The sequence below is a fragment of the Panthera onca genome, chromosome A2 (assembly GCF_046562875.1).
Source record: "Panthera onca isolate mPanOnc1 chromosome A2, mPanOnc1 haplotype 2, whole genome shotgun sequence".
Taxonomy (NCBI): Eukaryota; Metazoa; Chordata; class Mammalia; order Carnivora; family Felidae; genus Panthera; species Panthera onca.
Genome location: NC_138340.1, coordinates 5016033 through 5038030, shown reverse-complemented (window position 1 = coordinate 5038030; position 21998 = coordinate 5016033). Strand labels below are relative to the sequence as shown.

General features: G+C 50.1%; 1 protein-coding gene across 2 annotated transcripts in view; it reads left to right on the top strand.

Moving 5' to 3' along the window:
* The first annotated feature begins 3823 nt into the window (after window positions 1-3823).
* LOC132674756 (complement C3-like) overlaps window positions 3824-21998 on the top strand; it is a 38176-nt gene continuing 20001 nt past the window's right edge. The window contains exons 1-19 of one of the 2 annotated variants that reach the window (XM_081791465.1): window positions 3824-3963; window positions 4355-4547; window positions 4885-5047; window positions 5155-5225; window positions 6937-7031; window positions 7112-7194; window positions 7277-7367; window positions 7644-7746; window positions 7838-7964; window positions 9223-9338; window positions 9444-9590; window positions 9987-10202; window positions 10322-10528; window positions 10857-11015; window positions 11303-11432; window positions 11709-11780; window positions 11944-12141; window positions 20217-20325; window positions 20612-20697. In XM_081791465.1, coding sequence (XP_081647591.1) covers window positions 3887-3963; window positions 4355-4547; window positions 4885-5047; window positions 5155-5225; window positions 6937-7031; window positions 7112-7194; window positions 7277-7367; window positions 7644-7746; window positions 7838-7964; window positions 9223-9338; window positions 9444-9590; window positions 9987-10202; window positions 10322-10528; window positions 10857-11015; window positions 11303-11432; window positions 11709-11780; window positions 11944-12141; window positions 20217-20325; window positions 20612-20697 — 2443 coding nt within the window. In that variant the 5' untranslated portion in view covers window positions 3824-3886. The remainder of the gene's footprint in view (window positions 3964-4354; window positions 4548-4884; window positions 5048-5154; window positions 5226-6936; window positions 7032-7111; window positions 7195-7276; window positions 7368-7643; window positions 7747-7837; window positions 7965-9222; window positions 9339-9443; window positions 9591-9986; window positions 10203-10321; window positions 10529-10856; window positions 11016-11302; window positions 11433-11708; window positions 11781-11943; window positions 12142-20216; window positions 20326-20611; window positions 20698-21998) is intronic. The other variant, XM_078443492.2, reaches the window with a different exon arrangement.

The window sequence follows — 21998 nt, the reverse complement described above, 5'->3', positions numbered from 1 at the left end:
GTTCCCCCCGTTGGAGCCTCCCTAAGGAACACAGCCCTGCCCACACCTTGATTTCAGACTTCAGCCCTCCAGCCCTGTAAGAGAATACACAGGTATTATTTTAAGCCACCAAGTGCGTGGTCATTTATTACAACAGCAGTCAGAGACTCCTACAGCTTAGGAGCTGAAGTCTGGACCCCGGCTGCCTGGGTTCAAATCCCAGCTCCTCCCACCTAGAGGATCTTGGGCAGGTGTTCAAAGCGCTCAGTCTCTTGGTCTGCAAACCAGGGATGCAGAAGAAACAAGTTTCACGATATAAAGTGCTGTGTCTGAGTCTCATGGAGACCAACTCACTAGCGTGCATTCACGTATTCTACACCATAATTTTGCAGGGTCACAAAGCTGTGTTTTTACACAAAGTCCCCCGTTGCCGTAGAGTAGATGAGTTGAAAGGAGTGATTCTGCAGCAGGGAGGCCACAGACCACAGGGGTGCGGACAACAGACAGATGGACTGGGACAGTGAGTGCAGGGGAGAGGGAGGACGATGGGGGAAGGCTTGGAGGACGGGCAGGGCTGTCAGCGAAACAAGGTGAGGAAGAGAAGCAGGTGTTGGAAACAATAAACATACAGTCCGTGTGCAGTGAGGCCTCACCACGTGCGGGGCACCAGGCTGAGCCTCTGCCTCTCCCATGCCACTGGCTTGTCACGCAATTCTCAGAGGGACATTCGTGGCTGTGAATGTCCAGCCTGCCCCTGCACCCTCCAGGGTGGGGGTCCCTGATGCTCAGGCCTCTCCTGAGCTTGAGTCAGGGGTGCAGGGGGAGTGGGGGAAGCAGCCATGGGGCAGATCAAACCCAGCCGGGCCAAGTTTACCTTCCAGTTAATGAGTAATGAGTAGGGGGAGAAGGGGAGGCCTGGGCTGCATGGTGGGGGAGGGGCCCAGGCCATGGGTCCTGGAGGGAAAATCTCAGAAAGCAGTGTAGCAAGGACCCCATCCTGGAAGTGGGGGGCCAGGAGGGGAGGGGCAGTCCCCGCTGTTCCCAGGCCTGGCACCGACTCAAGGGTGAGGGTGGGGGGTGCAGCAGGGAAATCACTGCACTCAAGGGGGTGGGAGGGAGAGGGGTGCCTGGGCTCCCCCCACCCAGAAATCCTCCCCCTTCCTTCCCCTTCTCCTTCCTCCAGCTGGGGTGCCAGACGAAACTCAGGACACCAGTTCAACTGGAATCGGGGACACATAGCCAATACTGTGTTAGGGTTAAGTGCCTTCCAGAGACCCCACTTAGCCTCAACCCAGGCAGCCTGGCCCTCCCGCTCTCCATAGCTGGAATGTTGGGCAGGGCACGCCAGCTAACGGGAATCCCATCCTCCAGGCCTCCTCCTCTCTCTCCCCTTCTGGCTTCTCTTGCCTGCCATCCCTCTCCCACACTGCTGGGCACAAATGCACATTCCCCAGGATGAAGCTTCCAAGAATCCCTTCCTTCTCCCAGGCCCACCTCTCCTTCTGCCTTCACCCCTCTGGTCACTTCCTGGAGGTCGGGGCCAGGACACTTTGCAGACCTCTTAATCTGAAGCATCAGCACCTTTGTCAAAACAGCAGCAACTATCATCAATCCCATTGTTCAGATGGATTAACTGAGGCTCTGGGAAAGCCAGAACCAAGCCTTGCTGGGAGGCACAGGCCAGCAGGAATACCTTCCCAAGACAGTCAAAGCAGAAACCCTGAATGTTTAGGGCTATAATGCAACCAGGAAATGGGGTGCGGGAGGAAAATGGGAGTAATTGAGATTTGGGGGATCCTAGGAGGTACCCCAACCCCTGTTTCAGAAGTTGAATCTCAGTTCTGGATAGTAAGCAGGTGCTTGCACCCTCCCTCTCCCAAAGAAGGGGTGACGCAATCAAGGCAGACAGGGTCCAGGTTTGTTCTGTGTCTGCACACCTCCCCCAACTCCAGGCATGGAGCCTAGGCCAGGAAAGGCACATGGTTTACAGGAAATCAGAGCTGGGTTCCCCATTAACCCCTTCCTTGGGACTTTGGAAACCAGGCCTTCGGAGATCAGGATCCCCCACCCACATACCTGTTGCCTCCTGTGCCCCGGACTCCACACACCCCTTCCCCCAGATGCACAACCTTGCTGGGAATCCAACAGGCACACATCAAATAACACTGAGGCAAAAACGCAAAGCTTTGCCAACATGCTGTCGTGGTGAGACAGTGGGGAAATCCAGCAATTTCCTGCAAGGCCAGCAAGTATGTAAATCAATACAATCACGGAGGGAAATACAGCCATATCTTGCAGGATTATTAATGCAAGTAGCTCTTGGTCCAGGGTCATGTCCTTTCGTGGCAATGACAACTGTGACGTGAGTGCTATTACAACCTCCTCTGACGGGGGAAACTGAGGCTCAGCGTGGCTATTAATCAAGTGCCAAAGTATACCTCTAAGTGTCAGAGCTGGAAAGTGATGCAGGTCAAGACCACTCACTGTGTCCAGGGAAGTCTGTCCACGCAGAAGAGGCGGGTCGCTTTCACACAATGTAATAGGAGGCAGTTGCCTTTAACAACAAGGAAGCTCTCTGGGCACTGATATTAAACGATCTCTGAGGAATACTGTTTACGAAAAAGGCAAGGCGTAACCCAGGGAGACCAGGAAGAATAGCAGGCAGAGAAGACTGGTAATTTGTTTTTAAAACTTGCGAGCATTCAAAATGCATATCTCTGGAAGGAAACAAGGGATTTGGTTTCACTGTGGCATCTGAGACCTGAATGGTTGGGAACGGGAACAGGAGGCAAATTGCCTTTTCCCTGTACATCTACGTGGACCCTTTAGGTGTTGAACCATAGGAAGATATTAGCTATTCATAAAAAATTAAACACAGATGGAATAATAATTTTAATAATATTAATGATAATACTGTAACGTTAAGACAAAAAAAAAGCTAGCAATGGGAAATTGCCTCACTGATGAGGAAAGTTTTTTTTTAACGATTATAGTCTCTCAGGCATCCTGACAAGGGTACCACCTGTATTAAAATACATGCTCATTGCAGGGCCGGGGTGGCTCAGTTGGTTCAGTTAAGCCTCCGACTTCAGCTCGGGTCATGATCTAGTATTTGTGAGTTCAAGCCCTGCATTGGGCTCTGTGCTGACAGCTCAGAGCCTGGAGCCTGAGCTTCAGATTCTGTGTCTCTGTCTCTCTCTGCCCCTCCCCCTGCTCTGTCTCTGTCATGCAAAAATAAACAAATATTTTTAAAAATACATGCTCACTGGGAGAGTAAACTTCTACACATACTTCAAAGCCCAGCTGAAATGTCCCTCCTCTCAGAAGTCTTTCCTGACCCTCCACAAAGCAGAGTTCTTCTCCATTGGGAAGACACACCGTAGGGCCAGGAGTCTCTGTCCTGGACCTTGTCCCCCAGCCTGACCACACCATGGAGGAGGGACTCCAGCTACCAGCATAGACATGAACCCATAGGAAGGCATTGGTTAACAAACGCATGGCCAGAAACTGACTGGGCGCCAGGCCCAGATACCTGGGGTGGGGAGCTCTCTGGCCCTCAGTGTTCCTCCACCGCTAAGTAGGTGCAACAGGGAAAGGTCCCTGTTTGCCAACTGACCTTGACCCTGAGGGAGACCTTGGCAGGGGGGAGGTGTGTCCATCTTGCTGGAGGACATGCCCTTGGGTTAGTTACCCCCGGACACACTGGCCCCAGGGATTGAAAAACTTAGGAAATGGTATTGAGAAATCTGGGGCAGCTCCAGGAAGGGGGAAGCCACGGGAGCTGCGGGCTGGGCTGAGGTTGCAGGGGGGAGGCGGGAGCCAGATAAAAGGCAGCCTCCAGCAGCCTCTGCTCATTCCCTCCCAGTCCGCTTCCTCCGTCCCTCTGTCCCTCCACCGTCCCTGCACCATGGGGCCTGCCTCAGGCCCCAGCCTGCTGCTGCTGCTGCTGCTTACCACCCTGCCCCTGGCACCGGGGGACCCCATGTGAGTGGTCATGACCCTTCTCCAAACCGGGCTACTTGTGAGGTGGGGGTGGGGTTCAGGTCCTAGTAGAATCCAGGGCGCACGTGGGTGTCTGTGGAGGCAGGGGTCAGCGGGTTGGGATGTGAATGGACTTGGGCTGCCTGTGAGCTCATGATTTCATGAGCTGGGGGTTCATGGCACTCGGGTTACAATGGGAGGCGGATGTTTCTAGAAGCAGGGGTCTACAGGTTTGGGTTCCTGTGGTGTGTTCAGTGATTCCGTGGCTGTGGAATCACTTGGAGGCCTGGAGATCTGACTTCACAGGATTTGGGGGCTTCGTGATATGTGGGTGAGGGTTGGAACCCTGGTCCCTAGAACGGCAGCTCCATCCCGTGTTCCACTCGACCTGCAGGTTCTCCATGATCACCCCCAACATCCTGCGGCTGGAGAATGAGGAGACCGTGCTGCTGGAGGCCCATGACTTGGAAAACAACATTGCAGTCGCGGTCACTGTCCACGACTTCCCGGTGAAAAAGCAAGTGTTATCCAGTGAGAACAGCGCTCTGACCAAAGACAACAACCACATGAGCACAGTCAAAATCAAGGTGGATGTACCTGCTGATGCCCCTCTCCCGTCTCTGAGACTCCTCCTTCAATTAGCTTCTCCTATCCTGAGCCCCTAGCTTTGAGCCCCTCTCCTGAGTGAGGTCCTCTGAGCCCCGTGTCTGATTCCCCCTACTCTTCCCCCTTTCTGATCCCTACCCATCTGAGACCCTTGCTCCCTCCCCTACTACTCCTCCGCTCCCAACCTGGGCACACCAGGGGGACCCGGAGTGGTGGACAGGTGCTATTGGCAGAAAGGGCAGGCAGGTGAAAGTCTGGGGGTGAATGCGGGCAAGGGGCCAGGAGGCAGCATCTCAATGATTCTCTGGCTATGCCTAGATCCCAGCCAGCAAGGAATTAACATCAGAGAAGGGGAAAAAATTCGTGACTATCCAGGCAGACTTTGGGAGCACTGTAGTGGAGAAGGTGGTGCTGGTCAGCTTTCAGAGCGGGTACCTCTTCATCCAGACGGACAAGCCCATCTATACCCCAGGATCCACGGGTAAGGGGCTGGGCGGTGGCTGGAGACAGGGCTGGGGGGGGGGGGGGGGACTGTGGGGAGGGGCGTGGCCTCACTCACCGCCCCCTTTCTCTAACATCATCTCCCAGTCCTCTATCGGATCTTTACCGTGGACAACGACCTACTGCCCGTGGGCCGGACCGTTATCGTCAGCATCCAGGTACCAACAGTGGGGAACCCAGACAATGACTCCCCCTGGGCAGAGACTCGGGGAGAGACAAAGAGATAGAGAGAGACAGAGAAGAGATTCCGGAAAAGGCAGGACTGCAGAGGCCTAAAGGCAAAGAGACCTGTAGAGATCCAGGGATACCAGGCTCACTGATGCTTCTGCCCGTGGATTCCGGCTCCAGACAAACCTCTGGGGACCGTGTCACTCTGGACAGGTCACTTCACCCTCCTGGGCCTTAGATTTCTCAGCTGAAGATTGAGATGACAGATAAAAACTCTCTGTAGACCAATCTGCCTCCTGCTGCCAGGGGGTAGCCTGGAGCACCCAACTCATGTCCCACCCTCCTCCACCCAGAGCCCTCCAGGAGCTCCCACCTCCTTGGGGTAAAAGCCTAAGTCCTCCCAGCACTCCCCAAGGCCCTGCAAGACTTGCCCTGTCCCCTACCTGTCCTCCTCTCCTCCCCCTCTTCCCTTCACTCACTCTGCTCCAGCCACATGGGCCTTATTGCTGTCCCTCCAACTGCCATAAAGAGCCAGCCCTAGGACCTTTGCACAGGCTGTTCCCCCACTACTCACAAAACGCTCTTCCTCCAAATACCCACATAGCTTGCCCCATCACGTCATTCAAGTCTCTGCTCAAATGTCACTGATGGCACAATTTTACAGGGAAGCCTCTCTGAGGACCTGTAAAATTGCAAACACCCTCTCCCAACTCACACACACACACACACACACACACACACACTCCACTGGTCTCCCTTCCTGTCATCTCCTTTAGGCATCCTATAAATTGAATGTATTCATTTGCTCATTGCCCGCTCCCTAGACCTCCACAGAACCTAAATTCCAGACAGGATGGGTGCTTGGCATACAGTAATTTCATTACAATTTTCTGGGCTAAGGCAGGAAAGGGGTGGGGGGGAGGGGGAATGGAAGGAGGAAGTGAAGGACAGAGGGAAGAGGTAGGTCGTTCTCAGAGGATCGTCATGAGTATTTCTTGCAATCACGCAAAGGTAACAGGGACCAGGTCCTGACAGCCACAAGCTGACTGTGGGGATCGGTGGGATTTGTGGGGAACGGAGAACACACACCTCTAACGGTAGAGCCTCTGCCCAGTTCCAGTCAAATGTCGCTATGTGCCAACAGGAACCCGTATCCACGGTTATCCCAATTTCCAAGAGAAGCCAGAAAGCCAGATTTTTACATGATGTCTCCTGGTGTTTAGTTATTTGCAACGAATGACATACTGTGTGTTAGGCTGAACCACACGACTTTGTATTCTTGTAGGTCAAAGAGTCGAAGGTAGGCAATGCTGTGTGACTTAGCGCCCATAGGATGCTTACCACAGGGTCCCGCACAAAGTAGGTGATAAATGCTAGTTACTATCGGTATTCAGACAGCCGCCGACGAGAGTGAGCTCCAGGTTACATGAATCAGGTGCCAAGCCAGTGAGGTAGGGGCTATGTTCCTCTCCTTTTTCTAGATGGGCACATTGAGCACAGAGACATCAAGTAATTTGCCCAAGGTGGCACAGCGCATAATTGGGAGAGTGGGCATTTGAACCCAGGCTGACTCAAGTCCATGTTCATAACCACTGCCCCAGTAGTCATGACACAGAGAGAGTGTCCAGACACAGAGAGGAGGAAGAGAGCCTAGGGGCTAAGCCAGGTCTCTGAAGAGACACACCCTCCCTGTCTCCACAGACCCCCGACAATGTTCTCATCAAGAAGGACTCCCTGTCTTCTCAGAACCAGGTTGGCATCCTGTCCCTGTCTTGGAACATCCCGGAGCTGGTCAAGTATGTCAGGCCCTCCCAGAGGGGGTTCCCTATGCCAAGGGAGGGCGTCTGGCTGGCTCACTCACCTGCCTTCCCCACAGTACAGGGCAGTGGAAGATAGAAGCCCACTATGAAGATGCCCCGCAGCAGGTATTCTCTGCTGAGTTCGAGGTGAAGGAGTACGGTAAGAGGAGGAAGGAGTCAGGGTGGGGGCCCCAAGTGCCAGGCCCAGTGCTGACAGCCTACTGGTGCCGTCTCGCCCCCAGTGCTGCCCAGTTTTGAGGTCCAAGTGGAGCCTACAGAGAAATTCTACTACATTGATGACCCACAGGGCCTGGAGGTCACCATCACGGCCAGGTGAGGGGCTAGGAATGGGGCCAGGCGGGAGGGGAGGGGAGGGCGGCCAGGTGAGGGCTAGATGACGGGCCAGGTTGGCAGCTAGGGGTGGAGCCAGGTAGGGGCCGGGTAAGGGAACCCGGGTGCGGTGTGGCCAGGTGTGGGACCAGGTGGGCGCTGACTGAAGAACCAGATACTGGCCAGGTAAGCACCAGGTGAGGGACCAGGGGTCCGTGGAAGTTTGCAGGCAGGCTCGCCCTTCAGGAGAGGAGCATCTGAGACCCTCTTGCCTCTCAGGTTCTTGTATGGGAAGAATGTGGATGGAATAGCCTTCGTCATCTTTGGGGTCCAGGATGGTGAACAGAGGATTTCGCTGCCCCAGTCCCTCACCCGTGTTCAGGTGCTCTGCCCCTCTGAGCCTCCTCCACTTTGGACTTCCCCCTTCCTCACCTGCACCCCTCCCCCTCTCTGAGCCTTCCTTCCTCCCCCAGGTCAATGATGGCAGTGGGGAGGCCAGGCTGGAACGAAAGGTCCTGCTGAGCGGGGTGGAACCCTCCGGAGCAGATGCCCTGGTGGGGAAGTCGTTGTACGTGTCTGTCACCGTTATCTTGCACTCAGGTGAGGCCTGGTCTGAGGAAAGGGACCCAAATGAGGGGGGAGGCCCAGTGTGCGGGCAGAGGCCCAGAATGGACGTGGAATGCAGTGTGACAGGGGAGAACCAGTCTGAGGGCAGAGGCCAAGTGTAAGAGAGGATATCCAGAGGAAAGTGATACCCAGTGAGACAAAGGAGGCCCATTCTGAGGGTGGGGGGAGCCCCAGAATGAAAGTGGGATCCAGTCTGATAGAGGAGGCCCATTCTGAGTGGGGGAGCCCCAGAATGAAAGTGGGATCCAGTCTGATAGAGGAGGCCCAGTCTGAGGGGGGAGGGAGCCTCAGAATGAAAGTGGGATCCAGTCTGACAGAAGCCCAGTCTGAGAGGGGAGGTCAGAATGAAGGTGTGATCCTGTCTGACAGAGGAGGCCCAGTGAGGGGGGAGCCCAGAATGAAGGTGGAATCCAGTCTGATAGAGGAGGCCCAGTCTGAAGGGGGGAGGCCAGAATGAAGGTGGGATGCAGTCTGTCGGGTGAGGCCAAGTCTGAGAGGGGAAGCCCAGTATGAATATGGGAAACAGTCTGATAGAGGAGGCCCATTCTGAGGGGGGGAGGTCCAGAATGAATGTGGGATCCAGTCTGACAAAGGAGGCCAAGTCTGAAGGTGGGAGCCAGTGACAGGGTAGGCACAGTGTGAGGAATGAAGGTGCCCGCCAGTTTGTCAGAGGAGACCTGGTCTGAGGGAGGCCCACTATGAAGATGGGAAGCTGTCTGACAGTGGAGGCCTGGTCTGAGGGGGGAGGTCCAGAATAAAAGTGGGGTCCAGTCTGATAGAGGAGGCCCAGTCTCAGGAGGGAGGCCCAAAATGAAATTGGGATCCAGTCTCACAGAGTGGGCCCAGTCTGAAAACAGGCCCAGTGAGGTTGGGGGCCAGTCTGACAGAGGAGGTCCCATCCTAGTGGGGAGGCCAGAATGAAGGTGGGCAACAGTCTGACAGAGGAAGTCTGAGAACAGGAGGCCAGTATGAAGGTTGGATCCTGTCTGATGGATGATGTCTAGTCTGAGGAGGGAGGCCCAGCATGAAGGTGGGATCCAGTCTGACAGAGGAGTCCCAGTGATGGGGGAGGAACAGAATGAAGGTTCTAGCCAGTCTGATGGGGGAGGAACAGAATGAAGGTTCCAGCCAGCCTGATGGAGGAGGCCCAGTCTGAGGGAGGCCCAGTGTAAGGTGTGGTCCAACCCGGAGGGGTGGCCCAGGAACCTGCCCTCACGGCTGGCCCCCTCAGGCAGCGACATGGTGGAGGCGGAGCGCAGCGGGATCCCCATCGTGACCTCCCCCTACCAGATCCACTTCACCAAGACGTCCAAGTTCTTCAAACCAGGCATGCCCTTTGACCTCATGGTGAGACCCGGGGTAGGGCTGCCTCCCCCACCCTTCCCCTGAGCATCAGCCACGCCTCTGGGTCGACCTGAACGCCCTCCACCTGCCCCTGCACTGCACCCGCAGGTGTTCGTGACGAACCCCGACGGCTCCCCAGCACGCAACGTCCCTGTGGAGACCCAGGACTCCAGTGCACGGTCCTTGACCCAGGTCGACGGCGTGGCCAAGCTGATCATCAACACACCCAACAAACCGGTGCCCCTGCCCATCACTGTGAGTCCTCGCCCACCTGTAGCCCTACACTCAGGCGATAGGGGACTGGATTTGCATGGAGGGAATCTGTCCTCTGCCACAGTCATCCTGCCACGTGAGGAGTGGGGTCCTTTTATTGTATCAGGGGATCCTGCCATTCACATAGAGTGTTCTCATCTGCATAGAGGGGATCTTATCTGCACCAGCAGTCTGGCCATCTGCATAGGTATATTATTATAAGGATCCTGTGATTACATCTGACCCACCTGGATAATCCAAAACAGACTCCCCATCCTCAGACCCTTAATCCCATTTGCACAGTCCCTCGGCCAGGGAAGGTACCGTATTCCCAGGTCCCAGGGATTAGGATGTGGACATCTTTGGGGGGCCAGAATTCATCCCCCTTTCCTCACCCAGGTAATCACTAGGAAGGACGGTATCCTGGAGTCACGACAGGCCACAAGCAGGATGCTCGCCCAACCCTACAAAATCATGGGCAGCTGCAGCAACTACCTCCATCTGTCTGTACCTCGCGTGGAGCTCAAGCCAGGGGAAGATCTCAATGTGAACATCCACCTGCGAATTGACCCCACCACCACCAAGCAGAAGGATGTCTACTACTACACCTACCTGGTCTGTGCCCTCCTAGGATCCCCAGACCCTCCTCCTTACTTCTACAGCACCCCCAGTCCAGGGCCACCCCCGCGCCCCGACCTTGCTGATTCTTCCTTACGCCAACCTGTCTCCCCCAGGTCATGAACAAAGGGAAGCTGTTGAAGGTGGGTCGACAGAAGCGTGAGCTCGGCCAGGATGTGGTCGCATTGCCCCTGACCATCACTGAGGACTTCATTCCTTCCTTCCGCCTGGTGGTTTACTACACCTGCCTTAACAGCAACGGCCAGAGGGAGGTGGTGGCCGATTCCGTGTGGGTGGATGTCAAGGACTCCTGTGTGGGCAAGGTAAGCTTCCGGAGCCTTCCTCTGCACCCATCTTGGCACCCCCGCCTGGCCAGTGCTCGCTCCGTCTCTGCCTCTCTCCAGCCTTCTGGGTGGGCTCCCCAACCGAGGCCCATCTTCTCCTTTTCCAGCTCCTTCTCTCCCCACCTCTGTTTCAGCCTCAGTATCTCCCTCCCTGCTGGCCTTTCCACCTTCAGTCTGTCTGTCTCCACCGTTGCCCCTTCCTGACCAGCACAGCACAGACACTGCCCTGGGCTGACTGCTGATGGGGACCCAGCCTGGCAGGGCTGACCCCTCACTCCTACCTCTGTGCACACCCCCCCCCCAACAGCTGGTGGTGAAAGGTGGCAGGAAGGAAGAGAGGGTTCACCTACCTGGCCAGCAGATGACCCTCAAGATCGAGGGGGACCACGGGGCCCGAGTGGGGCTCGTGGTGGTGGACAAGGGCGTGTTCGTGCTGAACAAGAAGAATAAGTTAACTCAAAGCAAGGTGCGCTCCGTACCGCTGGGGTGTGGCGGAAGCAAAGGGGTGGCGTGGGGCTGAGGCGCGGGTGGCGCTTAGAAGGGAACCGGAAGTGGGGTTAGGCGTGGGCTGGACGGAGGCTGGGACGGACACAGACGTGGCGCGGAAGTGAAGGCTGCGGGTGGGAGCTTAGATGGAGAAGTCCGCGCTGGGGGTGGTTGGCGGAGGCTGTGCACACACCTCTGAGAGGGGTCTGAGACCAGAATGCAGGGGCGGTCGGACATGTCAGCCTGGTGACCCCTGCCCTCCCGCAGATCTGGAACGTGGTAGAGAAAGCTGACATCGGCTGCACCGCAGGCAGCGGGAAGGACTATGCCGGCGTCTTCACGGACGCAGGGCTGGCCTTCCAGACCAACACAAACCTGCAGACCCCGGATAGGACAGGTGAGGGCCAGGGAGGGGTGGGGCCTCCACCCCAGATGCTGAGAGCAGGTGGAGGGCACTGTTCTGAGGTCCTCAGATGCTGAGAGCAGGTGGGGGGCCTGGGTTCAAGTCCTGCCCCAGCCCCCACCTAGTGAATCACTGCCTGCTGAGCCTCAGTTTCCTCATCTGTCAAATGGGAACAACAACTCATGGCTCCCTCACGGCTACTAAGAGGAGTACATCGGGGACCCTCAGATGACGCTTAACCCATCTTGTTCGCATGTGCCCTCCACTCAGATCCCGAGTGCCCCAAACCAGCTACCCGGCGCCGCCGCTCGGTGATGCTCATGGAGAAGAGGATGGACAAAGGTGGGGGCCCCCCACCTCCCCCCAAACCCTGCCCATCCGGGATCCAGCCCAGGAGGGAGGAGGGCAGGGCCGGGCCCTGGGGATATCCTACCCGTGGTCCGCCCTGAGCCCCTCCTGCTTTGAGGTCCCGGCTGAGGCCCTGACAGGTGTCATGTCCCCACAGTGGGTCAGTACCCAAAGCAGCTGCGCAAGTGCTGTGAACATGGCATGCGGGAGAACCCCATGAAGTTCTCGTGCGAGCGCAGGGCCCGGTTCATCCAGCATGAGGCCTCCTGCGTGAAGGCCTTCCTGGACTGTTGCAAATACATCACCCAGCTGAGGCTCAACCACACCCGTAGTGCCCACCTGGGATTGGCCCGGAGTGAGTCCACTTGCCTGTGGCTGGCCAGAGCGGGGAGGGCCTGGACTGAAGGGAGTAGGCTCGGTCAGAGGGGGGCAGGCCTGGTTTGAAGGAGGAGGCCAGCCAGAGTGGGGAAGCTCTGTGAGAGATGGGATGGCCTGGTCTGAGGGAAGAGGCCCAGGCCAGAGTGGGAAAGCTTGATCAGAGGGGGTAGGGCCTGATCTGAGGGAGGAGGGCAGCCAGAGTGGGGAGACTGGGTGAGAGCAGCCAGGACCTGTCTGAGGGAGAAGAACCTATCTGAATGGGGGAAGGTGCCTGTTTGGGTGGAAGGATGCCTGTGTCTGAGCGGGGAGGAGGGCCTGTCTGAAGGGGGAGGATGCTTCTGTCTGAGATGCATTTTTAGCCTGCCTTTACCAAAGAAAACTCTTTTATGTTGCTTTCCAGAGAGGTGCCTAACTCAATGCCTAACAACATCTGTTGATTTGTTTTCATTCATTCATTCATTCATTCACTCACTCATTCATTCATTCACTCATTCATTCATTCAGTTCTGGATAAGACAAAAACATGTGCACACTTGAAACTTTACATCTCGGGCCAAATAAATCTTAAGCCAAGAGAAATTTCTCTTCCAAGAAGCCCATTGAAAGCAGAACCAGAGTGGTCCCCACCACAAGGTGGCCCTGACAGAACTGGTGGGAATCCTACCTGCCATTTGCTCAGAGCCTTTGAGCCCAGTGAGGCCTGATGTCTGCTTTTTAAAAATGCTTTTTGATGTGTCTTATGTAGAGAAAGGCCTTTCTGCTAGGATGGGTGCAGTGGAAACCAAGCCCACAGAGAGCCCCCCGCACCACGGGCAGCATGGCCCCTGTCGTGAGGGTCCCCCTGGCAGATTCCCTCTTGGCCCACCCTGTCCAGATTGCTCTTTTTAACCCCTGTGTGCAGAGTGGTGCTTGCTGCACTGACCCTTCTCACTGGCCCTTTGAACACTTCTTCTGCACATCCCATCGTTTTCACGGGGAACCAGAAACTGTGTCGTCCAAATTGGGCTCTGAGAACAAAGGCCAGTGTGAGCGGCTCTTGAAACCGAGGGAAGTTACCTTATCGACCACAGGATGAAAAGTCACAAAACAGAACCCCTTTGCTTAAAAACTAAGGAAGATGGGGAAACGCCATAGCGGCAGGCTGCCCGATCCAAGCAAACATAATCATTTTTTTTTTTAATCTTTAGACTCTCAAGCAGAAAAAGGAGAAATGGGCATAAAAACCTTTTATCCCTCCGAATCATTTGAGGCCGCACCATTGAGGCCCCTAATTAGCTCCGTGTGGAATTTCTAGAAGCAAAGATATTCTGCCACAAAACCTCAGCACAGTCATCAGAATTAGGACGTTAATGTTGACTTGTTACCACCACCAAAACCTCCAACCCCGTTCAAGCTGGCCAGTGGTTTCCCTTTGGTTTGGTCTGGTCTGGTTTGGCTTGGATCCTTTATAGGAAAAGGATCTGTGCAGGAGCAGACGTCGTATTTACTGGTGGGGTCTCCTTAGTGTCCTTGGATCGGCTCAACCCCTGGCAGCACAGCCGTCTTGAGTGACTTTCACGTCCAGCTATTTGGGGGGCTGTCCCACGGTTTGGGTTGGCTCCTTGCTTCCTCGTAATGGCATCCAGGTTTTGCATTTGGGGGCAGCACTGTCACAGGAGAGACACTATGGATTCTCAGTGCATCATGTCGGGAGCCCAAAGACATTGATTTGTCCCATTGTTGGTGCTGTGAGTCTTGATCACGTGATTAAGGCGCTGTCTGCTGGGTCTCTCCACTGTAAAGTTCCTCCTTATTCCTGGATAGTCCATTTCTAAACCTCTTTCTGCTATCAGATCAGGGCAAAATTTAACCCAAGGGAAAATTTCCCCCAAATCAATTTTTATGTAGCCTGTATGACAGCAGGTATGGATCCTTATATGGTAACACATACTTTTCATGTACACTCATATTTTTATTATTTATTTATTTATTTATTTATCTATTATTATATTTATATTTATTTATTTATTTTATTTATTTATTTTTGCTTAGAAATGTGCAGTCACCTCCTAAAGGCAGACATCACCAAAGGGGACACATATTTCTAAATTCTTTTAGCTGGAAGGCTAGCACTCCCTCCACCATCACCCCCCAAAAAACACACAAAGATTCCCAACACACAAGAGTAAAGGGCTGAATCTTCAGTCTGTGCAAATTATTCTAATCTAGGCTTGATGCCTTCTGCTCCAGTGACCTATAGACTTTCTTTCTCAAAGAGGAAAATTAGACAAAATATCCGATCTACTGGGATATGGCTTACACACACTCAGGTGTTTTCTCCCCCAGCCTTGTGTAATTTCTTTCTTTCTTTCTTTTTTTTTTTTAAATTTATTGCCAATGCGTGTAGTCTTGGCTTCAGGAGCGGATTCCTATGATTCATCACTTACATACAACCCCAGTGCTCATCCCAAGTGTCCTCCTCAATGCCCATCACCCATTTTCCCCACTCCCCCATATCCTATTCCCGTCAACCCTCAGTCTGTTCTCTGTGTTTATGAGTCTCTTATGATTTTTCTCCCTCTCTCTTTGTATCTAATTTTTCCTTCCCTCCCACTATGGTCTTCTGTTAAGTTTCTCAAATTCCACATATGAGTGACATCATATGATATCTGCTTTTCTCTGACTGACTTATTTCACTTAGCATAATACCCTCCAGATCCATCCACGTTGTTGCAAATGGCCAGATATCCTTCTTTTCCATCACCAAGTAGTATTCCATTCTCTGTATATATAGCCATTCATCAGTTGATGGACATTTGAGCTCTTTCCATAATTTGGCTATTGTTGAAATGCTACTATAAGCACTGGAGTACATGTGCCCCTACGAATCAGCACCCATGTGCCCTTTAGGATAAATTTCTAGTAGTGCTATTGCTGGGCCATAGGGTAAATCTAATTTTGATTTTTTGAGGGACCTCCACACTGTTTTCCAGAGTGGCTACACCAGTTTGTATTCCCACCAACAGTGCAAGAGGGTTCCCCTTTCTCCACATCCTCACCAACATCTGTTGTTTCCTGAGTTGTTACTTTTAGCCACTCTGACCAGTGTGAGGGGGTATCTCAATGTGTTTTTGGTTTGTATTTCCCTGATGATGAGTGATGTCGAGCATCTTGTCATGTGTCTGTTTACCATCTGGATGTCTTCTTTGGAAAAGTGTCTATTCATGTTTCTGCCCATTTCTTCACTGGATTATTTGTTTTCTGGGTGTTGAGTTTGGTAAGTTGTTTATAGATTTTGTATACTAACTAACCCTTTATCCGTTATGTCGTTTGCAAATATCTTCTCCCATTCCATCGGTTACCTTTTAGTTTTGTTGACTGTTTCCTGTGCTGTGCAGAAACTTTTTACCTTGATGAGGTCCCAAATAGTCTGCTTTTGCTTTTATTTCCCTTGCCTTCAGAGACACATCAAGTAAGAAGTTGCTGTGGCCGAGGCCAAAGAGGCTGCTGCCAGTTTTCTCCTGTAGGATCTTGATGGTTTCCTGTCTCACACTTAGGTCTTTCATCCATTTTCAATTTATTTTTGTGTATGGTGTAAGAAAGTGGTCCAGGTTCATTCTTCTGCATGTTGCTGTCCAGTTCTCCCAGCACCATTTGCTAAAGAGACTGTCTTTTTTCCATTGGATACTCTTTCCTGCTTTGTTGAAGATTAGTTGGCCATACATTTGTGGGTCCATTTCTGGGTTCTTTATTCTGTTCCATTGGTCTATGTGTCTGTTTTTGTGCCAATACCATACTGTCTTGATGATTACAGCTTTGTAATACAGACTAAAGTCCGGGATTGTGATGCCTCCAGCTTTGGTTTTCTTTTCAACATTACTTTGGCTATCTGGGGTCTTTTGTGGTTTCATAAAAATCTTAGGATTGTTTGTTCTAGCTCTGTGAAGAATGCTGGTGCTATTTTCATTGGGATTGCAGTGAATGTGTAGATCACTTTGGGTAGTATCAACATTTTAACAATACTTATTCTTCCAATCCATGAGCATGGAATGTTTTTCCATTTCTTTGTGTCTTCTTCTGTTTCTTTCATAAACTTTCCATAGTTTTCAGTGTACAGATCTTTTACCTCCTTGGTTAGGTTTATTCCTAGGTATTTGGTGGTTCTTTGTGCAATTGTAAATGGGATTGATTACTTGATATAGTTTTCTGTTTCTTCATTATTTGTGTCTAGAAATGCAGCCGACTTCTGTACAATGATTTTGTATCCTGCGACCTTGCTGAATTCATGGATCAGTTCCAGCAGTTTTTGGTGGAGTCTTTTCGGTTTCCAAGTAGAGTATCCTTTCATCTGTGAAGAGTGAAAGTTTGACACTTCTGTCAATTTTGGTGCCTTTTATTTTGTTTTCTTGTCTGATTGCTGAGGTTACTACTTCCAGTGACACCAGTGGTAAAAGGGGACAACCCTGTCGTGTTCCTGATCTCAGTGGCAAAGCTCTCGGTTTTTCCCCATTGATGATGATATTAGTTGTGGCCTTTCATATATGGCTTTGATGATGTTAAGGCATGTCCCTTCTATCCTGACTTTCTTGAGGGTTTTTTAAAGAAAGGATGCTGTTTTTGTCAAATGCTTTTTCTGCATCTATTGACAGGATCCTATGGTTTTTATCCATTCTTCTATTAATGTGATGTTCATGTTGATTGATTTGCAAATATTGAACCAGCCCTGCAGTCCAGGAATGAACCCCACTTGATCATGTTGAAGAATTCTTTTAATATACTGTTGAATTCAATTTGCTAATATCTTGTTGAGAATGTTTACATCCATTTTCATCAGGTATATTGGCCTGTAATTCTCCTTTTTAGTGGGGTCTTTGGTTTGTGATCAAGGTAATGCTGGCTTCAAAGAATGAGTGTGTGGGGCGCCTGGGTGGCTCAGTTGGTTAAGCGTCTGACTTCAACTCAGGTCACGATCTCACGGTCTGTGAGTTCGAGCCCTGCGTCGGGCTCTGGGCTGATGGCTCAGAGCCTGGAGCCTGCTTCGGATTCTGTGTCTCCCTCTCTCTCTGACCCTCCCCCGTTCATGCTCTGTCTCTCTCTGTGTCAAAAATAAATAAACGTTAAAAAAAATTAAAAAAAAAAAAAAGAATGAGCGTGGAAGCTTTCCTTCCATTTCTATCTTTTTGGAGCAGCTTGTGAATGATAGGTATTAACTCTGCTTTAAATGTCTGGTAGAATTCTCCTGGGAAGTCATCTGGCCCAGGACTCTTATTTGTTGGGAGATTTTTGATAACTGATTCAATTTCTTCACTGGTTATGGGTCCCTTCAAATTTTCTATTTCTTCCCTTTGGAGTTTTGGTAGTGGATGGGTGTCTAGGAATTTGTCCATTTCTTACAGGTTGTCCAGTTTGTTGGCATATAATTTTTCATTGTATTCTCAAATAATTTTTGTATTTCAGTGGTGTTTACTGTGATCTCTCCTCTTTCCTTTGTGATTTTATCTGTTCCCAACCAGATTTTCTCTTTGAGAAATCTGGCTAGGAGGTTATCAATTTTGTTTATTCTTTCAAAATACCAGCTCCTAGATTCATTTATCTGTTCTGTTTTTTGGATTCTATATTGTTTATTTCTGCTCTAATCTTTATTAATTCTCTTCTTCTGGCTTTGGGCTTGTTTTTTTTTTTTTTTTTTGTTCTTTTTCTTTTTGCTGCTGTCTTTCTAGTTCCTTTGGTTGTGAGGGTAGTTTCTGTATTTGGAATCTTTCTTGCTTCTTGAGAAAGGCCTGAAATCCAATGTATTGTCCTCTTAGAACTACCTTTGCTGCACCTCAAAGGGTTTTGACTTTCATGTTTTCATTTTCATTCCCTTCCATATGTTTTTAAATTCCTCCTTTAATTTCCTGAATTACCCATTCATTCTTTAGTAGGGTTTTATTTAACCTCCATGTATTTGGGGGCTTTCCAAAATTTTCTTGTGGTTGATTTCAAGTTTCATAGCGTTGTGATCTGAAAATATGCATGGTATGATTTCAATCTCTTTATACTTGTTGAGGGCTGATTTGTGTCCCAGTAAGTGATCTCTTCTGGAGAAAGTTCCATGTGCCCTCAAGAAGAATGTGTATTCTACTTTTGGATGAAAAGTTCTGAATACATCTGTTAAGTCCATCTGTCATTCTGAGCAATTGTTTCCTTATTGATTTTCTAATTATATGATCTGTCCATTGCGGTAAATGGAGTATTAAAGTACCCTACAATCACAGTATTATTATGTATACATTCATTTATGTTTGTGATTGATTTATATATTTGGGTGCTACACACTGGGGGCTTAAACATTTATAATTATTAACTCTTCTTGATGGATACGCCTCTCAATTATGATATAATGGCCTTCTTCATCTCTTGTTACAGTCTTTGTGTTAAAATCTAGTTCGTCTAGTATAAATATGGCTACTCCAGCTATCTTTTGGTGTCCAATAGCATGATAGATGGTTCTCCATCCCCTCACTCTCAATCTGCAGGTGTTCTCAGGTCTAAAATGAGTTTCTTGTAGGCAACATATAGATGGATCTTATTTTTTTTTTATCCATTCTGATACCCTGTGTCTTTTGATTGGGGCATTTAGTCCATTTACATTCAGAGTGGTTATTGAAAGATATGGATTTACTGCCATTGTGTTATCTGCAGGTTTTGTGCTTATGGTGATGTCTCTGGTCCCTTGTAGTCATTGCTGCTTTCCACTCACAGAGTACCCCTTACACTCTCCTGCAAGGCTGGTTTAGTGGTCACAAACTCCTTCAGTTTTTGTTTGTCTGGGAAAGCCTTTATCTCTCCTTCTATTCTGAATGGCAGCCTTCCTGGATGAAGGATTCTTGGCTGCCTATTTTTGCTATTCAGCACATTGAATGTTTCCTGCCACTCGCTTCTGGCCTGCCAAGTTTCAGTGGACAGGTCTGCTACTACCCTTATGTGTCTACCCTTGTAGGTTAAGGCCCGTTTTTCCCTAGCTGCTTTCATAATTCTCTCTTTATCTTTGTATTTTGCAGTTTCACTATGATTATGTCATTTTTTGTTGATTTTGAAGGGAGTTCTCTGTGCCTCTAGCACTTGGATGCCTGTTTCCTTCCCCAGATGAGGGAAGTTCTCAGATATAATTTGTTCACATAAACCTTCTGCCCCTTTCCTTCTCTCTTCTTCTTCCAGAACTCCTATGATACGGTTATTATTTCATTTCACAGAATCACTTAGGTCTCTAAATCTCCCCTCATGGTCTAGTAATTTCCTTGTCCTCCTTTTTTTCACCTTCATCATTTTCCATAATTTTGTCTTCTATTTCACTTATTCTCTCTTCAACTTCTTCCATCCTTGCTGTCACTGCAGCTGGGTTATTTTGCATCTCATTTACAAGATTTCTTAATTCTTCTTGATTATTTCATAGGTCTTTGATCTCTTCAGCAATAGATTCTTTGCTGTCTTCTATACTTTTTTCAAGCCCAGCTATCAGTCTTATGACGGTTTTTCTAAATTATTGTTCAGATATATTGTTTAGATCTGTTTTGAGAAGTTCTCTGGCTGTCATTTCATCCTGGAATTTCTTTTGAGGAGAATTCTTGCATTTCATCATTTTGGCTAGGTTTCTGATTTTTACACATTTTAATAGCTTGTTATGTGTCCTGCACCTGTGAGTCCTACTATATTAAGAATAGGTCATACACTGCCCAGGTCCTGGGACTTCCAGAAGTGTTTGTGGAGTGTGATCATGCACTCTGTTGCATATTTGGCTGTTTTATCCCACTGCTCATGGTGGTGATGGTTTGGACCTTCCACCAGGTGTGTTTTCATTTGTTCATTGAGGGAACCCTGGAAAAAGGAAAGGTGAGAGGAGCCTTATTCCCATACAAAGAGAAAAATGAAAAGGGCATAAAAAAAAGGTCAGGAAGAAAATCAAATAAACTATAAAGTTTATTAACTATAAAGTTAATCCAGAGATGTGTAGAGATAAGTATCTCTGGGGACAGTGGAGAAATGGGTGTGTTCTAAACCCAGATTTGTCTCCTCCTCACCTGTGCCTCCCAGGTGACTTGGATGAGGATATAATCCCGGAAGAGGAAATCATTTCCCGAAGCCAGTTCCCTGAGAGCTGGCTGTGGCGCATAGAGGAACTCACTGAACCTGAGAAAGATGGGTAAGGCTGAGACACCCCCCCACCTTAACCCCCCCACCCCCAGGCCAGCTGCTATAGCGACCCCATCTGGACCACTTCGTTTGCATGCACCCATGCCTCTCTTTTCTGGAATCACTGGGCAACCCCACAACCCAGACTAGAAAAGAAATCAAGAGTCAGGCTCCCTCTGTGTGCCCAGCCCCCACTCCTCCCTCCAACCTACCCCTTGGGGCCCCTCCACACCAGCTCTCCCCCCAGGCCCCTGACACCTGCCTCTTTTTAATACCCCCACTTCTCCTCCATCCAGAATCTCCACAAAGACCATGAATATATTTTTGAAAGACTCCATCACCACCTGGGAGATTCTGGCGGTGAGCTTGTCGAACAAGAAAGGTGAGAGAAGGTGGTGGCCCCATGCTCACGAGTCAGGGATCCCAGGGCCATTGGGCATTTTCTCATCCCATCCAGAGAGATCCCTGTTTCTTGGTGGCTGACACACTGCTCCCAGGTGACAAGTGAGGGTGTCAGATCCTGCTCTGTGGGTGACGAGTCAGCGCTTTTTGTAAATAGATTTTCTTTCGAGAGCAGTTTTAGGTTGGCAGCAAAATTGAGGGGAAGGTACAGAGAGTTCCCACATACATCCAGTCTACCCACCCCCAACGTACACAGTCTCCCCCGCGCAGACGTGCACTATCAGCATCCCTCACCAGCATGGCGTATTCGTGACACTGACACGCCTGTCGTCACCCCAAGTTCATCATTGACATGAGCGTTCACTCTCAGTGTTGTACGATCTACAGGTTTGGACACAGATATAAGGACATATGTCTACCATTGCACTATCATACAGAATAATTTGCAATAACAAACACGCTTAAGGGGTGGTGTTGACAGGGTGATGGGTAAATCCATTAAGAAAATATGAAAGAGGAAGCAGGATGAAATGTATGATTGGAACATCCGTGGTCGGATTGTGAAACCTGGCAAAAAAAAGAAAAAAGAAGAAAAGAAAGGTAACCAGGAGGCTGGGGACCTGACACAGGGAGCTGGGGGCCCTGGCCTAATAGGGGTGGTCTCGGGCAGGCCTGGGAGCAAGGTGAGGAGAGGGAGGCGATAACTTTAAGCCCAGATGAGTAATATGTTCTTGCGATCATTTTGAAAACAAAATGTGAATGCAAAAAAATATATATATAATAATCCATGATGAACAAAATGTCTCCATTGTAAATAGAAGCCACTGGGGCACCTGGGTGGCTTACGTGGGTTAAGTGTCTGACTTTGGCTCAGGTCATGATCTTGCAGTTTGTGAATTTAAGCCCTGCATCGGGCTCTCTGCTGACAGCTCAGAGCCTGGAGCGTGCTTCAGAGTCTGTGTCTTCCTCTCACTCTGCCCCTCCCCTGTTCGCGCTTGGTCTCTCTCTCTCTCTCTCTCTCTCTCTCTCTCTCTCTCTCTCTCTCAAAAATAAATAAACATTAAAACAAAAATTAAAACCATAAGGTAAAAACACAAAGGAGGTATGTTAAAACTCACGAAGGGAAGTATGAATATCTCTTTCATGCGAAACCAATGTGTTTAATAATTTTGTTTTGTTACCATTTATAATACATTACACATCATTATCACTTCCCTTTCCTGGCTTCAAGATGTTCAAAACCTGCGTCTTTGCTTGTCTTGTTTTAACTGAGGGAACTGA